This window comes from Saimiri boliviensis, chromosome 6 (assembly GCF_048565385.1).
Source record: "Saimiri boliviensis isolate mSaiBol1 chromosome 6, mSaiBol1.pri, whole genome shotgun sequence".
NCBI classification, from domain to species: domain Eukaryota; kingdom Metazoa; phylum Chordata; class Mammalia; order Primates; family Cebidae; genus Saimiri; species Saimiri boliviensis.
This window is the reverse complement of record NC_133454.1, coordinates 125,783,136-125,790,063: the sequence shown is the minus strand read 5'-3', so window position 1 is coordinate 125,790,063 and position 6,928 is coordinate 125,783,136. Positions and strand designations below refer to the sequence as shown.

At 62.2% G+C, this 6,928-nt stretch overlaps 1 protein-coding gene across 1 annotated transcript; it reads left to right on the top strand.

Moving 5' to 3' along the window:
- Positions 1-2,054: 2,054 nt before the first annotated feature.
- On the top strand, positions 2,055-4,648 carry CD248 (CD248 molecule). Its single transcript, XM_003937740.3, has one exon. The coding sequence runs from the start codon at positions 2,080-2,082 to the stop codon at positions 4,375-4,377; it is 2,298 nt and encodes a 765-aa protein (XP_003937789.2). The 5' UTR covers positions 2,055-2,079; the 3' UTR covers positions 4,378-4,648.
- The last annotated feature ends 2,280 nt before the right edge of the window (positions 4,649-6,928 follow it).

The window sequence follows — 6,928 nt, the reverse complement described above, 5'->3', positions numbered from 1 at the left end:
ACCTGGAGGCCACGGCAAGGAATATTGCCTTTCCTCTAAGCAAGATGGGGGCCTCAGAGGGTTCTGAACAGAGAAGTGACCAAACCTGACTTGGATTTTGAAAGGATCCCTGTGGCAGGATGGAGAGGACAAGACAGAATCTAGGGGCCAGGCTGTTGGGGAAATCTAGATGGGAGTTGATAGCCACCTGGGCCAGGGGTGGGCGGCAAAGAAAGTGTCCAGAAGTGGTAAGATTCTGGATCTGTTTTGAAAGTGAGGCAAACAGGATTCGCTGAGACACTGGTTGTGGGGTGTGGGAGAAAGAGGAGTCAAGCATGATCTCAAGGTTTGGGGCCTGAGCCAGCAACAGGGTGAACTGCTCCATCTTGACTTTTGTCTCCTGAGAAGGGGAGTCATTCTGTGTGCTTCACAGGCATAGACCTTATAAGAAGGGACTTCCAGGCATATGGCAAGCCCTGGTTCTTGGTGGGGCAGGGGGAGAGGGGGCTGGATCTGCAGGGCCAGCCCAGGCACTGGAAGGTGGTTTACAAAATGCTCCCTGGTCCCACCCACTACATATGCTCAGAAGACAGGAACATTTGCTTCAGGCTCCGCAGCTGACAAAGCACATTTGCAAACACTGAGTGCTGTGACACAATATCACAGCCCTGCTGAGCTAAAATTCCTGGACTCATTACCCCCATATTGCAACTGAGAAAAAAGGAGACCCAGAGAGGGTCAGTGACTCCCGTGCAGTCACAAAGCCAATCCACCTGTGGCAGAGTGGGACGCTGCACCAGGGCAGCTCACCGCAGGGCAGAGCCTCTCCCCCACCTCCCCACCCTGTTTCCAGCTTCTGCTAAGAGTGCTGTGGGTGTGCACGGGTTAATCCACCAGCCAGCTCCCCAGAGGCTGTCCTGGGTGATGGGCTCAGTGCACAGGCCTCCAGAGGCCTCCAGGCAGGGCGGGAAGAGGACCCTGGCCAGGCCCACGCAGCAGGCCGAGGGGGCAGGGAGGGCTCCACACACGTGATGCCTGTGTCACATACACACATATGTGTCACTGTCTGCCCATGCCCATACATGGCCTTGCATGGGTCCCCTCACAGCCTTGCACATCCTGAGTGCAGCCCAGCCCCCACCCAGCCCCCTAAACCATGCACCCTGCCTTCCCTACGCAGGAGCCCAGAGAGGCATTTCCTGTTTAGGGGCTGCTTTCTCTCCCTCTAAGCCCAGGTTCCCAGGGTCCTAGGCTGAGCTGGAGTGAAGAGAGGGCAGCCCCTGGCCCCCTCACTCCCCCAACACCCCATACATTGGCCCAGCTGGAACCAGAAAGCTTGAGGGTAGGGGGAGAGGCTGAGACAGGGAGGGGCTCAATAAATAAATGAGAGGCAGAGGATGCCTGGGCCTGGGTGACCTGCACCCGAATCGGAAGTCTTCATGTGTCCGGCCATGTAGAATGCCACACCATTTTTGTATGTGCACCCAGGGTCTTAGCATGTCAGAATGTGTGCACGTGTGGGAAGGGAGTCGTCTGCAAGCCTGCAGATATCTGCGGTGAGGTGAAGGGACAAACAGCTTGGCAGAGAGTGCACTCTTGCACCGGGCTGGAGCTGGAGGAGGCACATGGCGCGAGTCTGTGGGGTGAGGAGGGCATGAGGGTGTTCCTGTGCGTGGCCAGCAGCTGGGCTGAGACTGCTCACGGGTGTGAGGAGGCTGCCTTGTCCAGATTTGGGTCTCTGAGTCTCCGGGAAGCGACCTTACCCCACCGCCCTGAGCCCCAGCTAGAGGGTCTCGCAGAGCTCTGCAGGCAGGCTTTTCCCACCTCCTGACTCTCAGCCCCATGGGGCCTGGGGCGGCCGTCAACTGCGCCTCCTCCCCTCCTCCGCCCCCCACCTTAGCGCCCCCCACCCCACTGCTTCCTGCTCCGGCGGCCCCCGGGGGAGAGGGAGCAGGGAGCTGGCAGCCGCCCCAGCCCACTCCTTACAAGGCCTGGACCCAGCCCCAGCCCCGCCCCCAGCCCGCCCGCAGGAGGCCCCAGGCCCTCCCCCTGTCAAGAGCTGCCGCCCGGCCGGGGCCGGACCAGTCGTGGGGCATCGCGATGCTGCTGCGCCTGTTGCTGGCCTGGGCGGCCGCAGGGCCCGCACTGGGCCAGGACTCCCTGGCTGCTGAGCCGCGCGCCGCCTGCGGCCCCGGCAGCTGCTACGCGCTCTTCCCAAAGCGCCGCACCTTCCTCGAGGCCTGGCGGGCCTGCCGCGAGCTGGGGGGCAACCTGGCTACTCCTCGGACCCCCGAGGAGGCCCTGCGCGTGGACAGCCTGGTGGGTGCAGGTCCGGCCAGCCGGCTGCTGTGGATCGGGCTGCAGCGGCAGGCCCGGCAATGCCAGCCGCAGCGCCTACTGCGCGGCTTCACGTGGACCACGGGGGACCAGGACACTGCTTTCACCAACTGGGCCAAGCCAGCCGCTGGAGGCCCCTGCCCGGCCCAGCGCTGTGTGGCCTTGGAGGCCGGTGGCGAGCACCGCTGGCTCGAGGGCTCGTGCACACTGGCTGTCGACGGCTACCTGTGCCAGTTTGGCTTCGAGGGCGCCTGCCCGGCACTGCAAGAGGAGGCGGGCCAGGCCGGCCCAGCCGTCTACACCACACCCTTCCACCTGGTCTCTACAGAGTTTCAGTGGCTGCCCTTCGGCTCCGTGGCCACTGTGCAGTGCCAGGCTGGCAGGGGAGCCTCTCTGCTTTGCGTGAAGCAGCCGGAGGGAGGTGTGGGCTGGTCACGGGCTGGGCCCCTGTGCCCAGGGACTGGCTGCGGCCCTGACAACGGGGGCTGCGAACATGAATGTGTGGAGGAGGTGGATGGTCACGTGTCCTGCCGCTGCACTGAGGGCTTCCGCCTGGCAGCAGACGGGCACAGTTGTGAGGACCCCTGTGCCCAGGCTCCCTGCGAGCAGCAGTGTGAGCCCGGTGGGGCACAAGGCTACAGCTGCCACTGTCGCCTGGGTTTCCGGCCAGCGGAGGATGATCCACACCGATGCGTGGACACAGATGAGTGCCAGATTGCCGGTGTGTGCCAGCAGATGTGTGTCAACTACGTTGGTGGCTTCGAGTGTTATTGTAGCGAGGGTCATGAGCTGGAGGCTGATGGCATCAGCTGCAGCCCTGCAGGGGCCATAGGTGCCCAGGCTTCCCAGGATCTTGAGGATGAGTTGCTGGTTGACGGGGAGGATGAGTTGCTGGTTGACGGGGAGGATGAGGAAGATGAAGATGAGGCCTGGGAGGCCATCGATGGTGGCTGGACAGAGATGCCTGGGATTCTGTGGATGGAGCCTACGCAGCCACCTGACTTTGCCCTGGCCTATAGACCGAGCTTCCCAGAGGATGGAGACTCACAGAACCCCCACCCAGAGCCCACCTGGCCACCCCCGCTCAGTGCCCCCAGGGTCCCCTACCACTCCTCAGTGCTCTCCGTCACCCGGCCGGTAGTGGTCTCTGCCACGCGCCCCACACTGCCTTCTGTCCACCAGCCTCCTGTGATCCCTGCCACACACCCAGATTTGTCCCGTGAACACCAGATCCCCGTGATTGCAGCCAACTATCCAGATCTACCTTCTGCCTACCAACCTGGAATTCTCTCTGTCTCTCACCCAGCACGGCCCCCTGCCCACCAGCCCCCCATGATCTCAACCAAATATCCTGAGCTGTTCCCTGCCCACCGGTCCCCCATGTTTCCAGACACCCAGGTTACTGGCACCCAGACCACCACTCATTTGCCTGGAATCCCACCTAACCATGCCCCTCTGATCACCACCCTGGGTGCCCATCAACCCCCTCTAGCCCCAGATGTCCCTATCCTCAGAACCCAGGCCACCCAGCTTCCCATTATCCCCACTGCCCAGGCCTCTGTGACCACCACCTCCAGGTCCCCTGTGTCCCCTGCCTATCAAGTCTCTGTGCCTGCTGCCACTCAGCCTCCAGCCCTCCCCACCCTCCTGCCCTCTCAGAGCCCCACTAACCAGACATTACCCATCAGCCCGACCCATTCCCATTCCAAAGCCCCCCAAATCCCAAGGGAAGATGGCCCTCATCCCAAATTGGCCCCATGGCTGCCTTCAGTATCTCCCACGGCAGCCCCAACAGCCCTGGGGGAGGCCGGTCTAACTGGGCACAGCCAGAGGGATGACCGGTGGCTGCTGGTGGCACTCCTGGTGTCAACATGCATCTTTTTGGTGGTCCTGCTTGCACTGGGCATCGTGTACTGCACCCGCTGTGGCCCTCATGCACCCAACAAGCGCATCACCGACTGCTATCGCTGGGTCACCCATGCCGGGAGCAAGAGCCCAACGGAACCCATGCCCCCCAGGGGCAGCCTCACAGGGGTACAGACCTGCAGAACCAGCGTGTGATGGGGTACAGACCCCCCCTCACGGAGGAGGGGGAAGGGGTGTGTGCTGGACGCATGGCCGAGGCTGCACCAGGGACCCATGGGGGCGCCCAGCTGGACAGATGGCTTCCTGCTCCCCGGGCCCAGCCAGGGTTCTCTCTCAACCACTAGACTTGGCTTTCAGGAACTCTGCTTCCTGGCCTGGCGCTCATGACCAAGTATACACCAAAGCCCCTAAGACCTTAGGAGGGCGGGTGCTGGGGTCTTCTCCAATAAATGGGATGCCAACCTTGCCCAAGGCTTCTGACCCCTACTGGTGCTTGAGGGGGTTCTGGGAGGACTCAGAAAAAAGGAAGGATCTTCCTTCCGTTTGTCTGGGTCCTCAAAGAGGTAAGGTAAGATCCCTTTAAGGGAGGGTATGCCTCAGAGATTCTCAGGTTAGCAGGAGCCCAGAGAGGGCAGAGCCTTGCCCAAGGTCACACAGTTGAGCCCAGCAGTAGGAGGTTTGGCATGGGGAAATTTTCATATTTATTTCTCATTTTACCAAAGCTCCAAGAAGGTGGGGCTGAATCCGGGGGAGGGTTGTGGAATGAGGGCTTTTGCTGAACTGGAGCCAAACTGGGGCTTAGAGGTCAAAGTAGGCTCTGGGAATGGTGATTTATGAGAGTGGAGGGGTCTAGTGGGTGTGTTGCTCCTAACTTTCTTCAGACACTTCTCTTCCCATCCCTATAGGCTTTGCAGAAGTTGGGGGTTGAGGCTCAGGGTCACTCAAGGGGACTGCCGCCCCTGGTTTTCGGGTGCTCTTGGAGGCGTTCCTCTGCTTGCTTCTGGAGGAGGCTGGGATGGGAAGGACCAGGAACCCAGAGAGATCCTATGCTAACTGTTTGGACAGCCACAGGAGCAAGGCCTTATTTTGCGGGGGCCGCACTTTGCTCTTGTCTGTGTTGGCTGGGGCTGGTTGGGGACAGACAGAACTCAGCAGACCTGAGCTTGAGCGAGGGCTCCGGCTGCTCAGGACTGAGGTGTCCCAGGAACTGGAGGAGGGACTGGTCAAAGATCACAGCCTGGTGGGGGTGACCTCCCTCATCCCGGGCTCACTGCCTTGTGGGACGGGAGTGAGACTTGGGCAGGGGAGGCGCCAGTCTCCACCTCCTCTGTAATTTTTCAGTTACAGCCTCTCGGGGGCCTCTAATTAGGACGGGGCAGAGCCGCCGCGACCACCCGGGCAGGCGAGGAGTGGCCGAGCGCCCCCTTCCCTACCTGGAGCCCTAAGCCACCCTCTGGCCTAGGGCCTGGACCTGAGCTGGAAGGTTGGGCTGGCCTCAGGGAACCAGGAAAGGAGGGGCCGGAGCTGGAGATGAACCAGGGGGTCGCGGAGGGGGCGGAGGGAATGCTACGTACTGCCCCCGGCCCCCGCCTTCACGTTCCCCTAACTCAAACCAGACGCCCCCACCAGATCCTGCACAGCTTTAACCTAGGAGACGCCGTCGAGGAGGTTTGCTGGATGCGAATGAGGGTTGCGAGGCGGCCCAGACGTCTGGGTCTGGGAAGGAGGTGAGCAAGCGTGGGGAGCGACAAGGCTGGCCGGGACGGGAAGGTCTGGAGTCCCCTCTAAGACCTCAGATAGGGATCCAGAGCGCCCAGAGGGCAGGAAGGAGTTAAATGCACTGCAGTCGGAGGCGGGGGATGGGAGTGGGGAAGGGGGCCCAGAGCCGGCTCTTTGTCATCTTGTAATGAGCACCAGATGCGGAGCTGCGTGCGGGCCTAAACCGACGGCCTCCCAGGGCAGAGCCCGGGCCCGCGCCCAGCCCGGGCTCCGCCCACTAACTCGCAGGCCCCGCCTCATGCGGGCGCGGCCAAGAACTGCAGACTCCGGTGGTATCAGCCCGGACCCGGGAGCTACGAGCCACGCCCACCCGCTGCAGAACCCGAGAACTCCCGGGAGCTCTCCAGAGGCCCGCCCCCAAAACCACAAACCCCGCCCCTGCCAACTCAAAGATTTCAGCGCTCTCGTGCCCGCCCCACTGTTTTATCAGCCCCGCCCAGTCCCCGCCCATAACGCATCAGCCACGCCCCCTCCGCTCGGCGCTCGCAGATTGGCAGAGCAATTAGTCTCGGCTTCCCGGAGGTTTGAACTCTGCACCGCGTTTACACAGTCTCCTCATTCGGCGCTACAGGCCCTGCCCAACACAGCTGCAAGCTTTGCCTCACAGAGCCCCGGACTCTGCAGGGAATCCCCCAGAGATCTTAACTCTGTCCCGCGATGAAACAAACTCCGCCCTCCAGGGAACGCGTTAAGTTCCCCTCAACTCCTCTTCAGGCTCCGCCCCGCAGCTACAAGCCCCGCCCCCCCAAGCTCACAAAAGGGGACGAACTGCGCCCTCGCAGGGCTGTCACACCTCACCCAGGCAGCAGTTCACCTACACCCACACGGAGCCCCGCCCCAGGGGCCGCCCACGGAAGACGCAAGCCACGCCCTGACGGTCCCTCGAGTCCCGCCTACCCAGAGCGTCTTGGCTGTGGCCTAGGGCACAATAACGCCCTGCGGAGAGCAAGACCGAGACCCTTATCGC

What these genes read in the sequence shown, in the direction of transcription:
- CD248 (XM_003937740.3), top strand. Translation starts at nt 2,080, where the DNA reads ATGCTGCTGCGCCTGTTGCTGGCCTGGGCGGCCGCAGGGCCCGCACTG.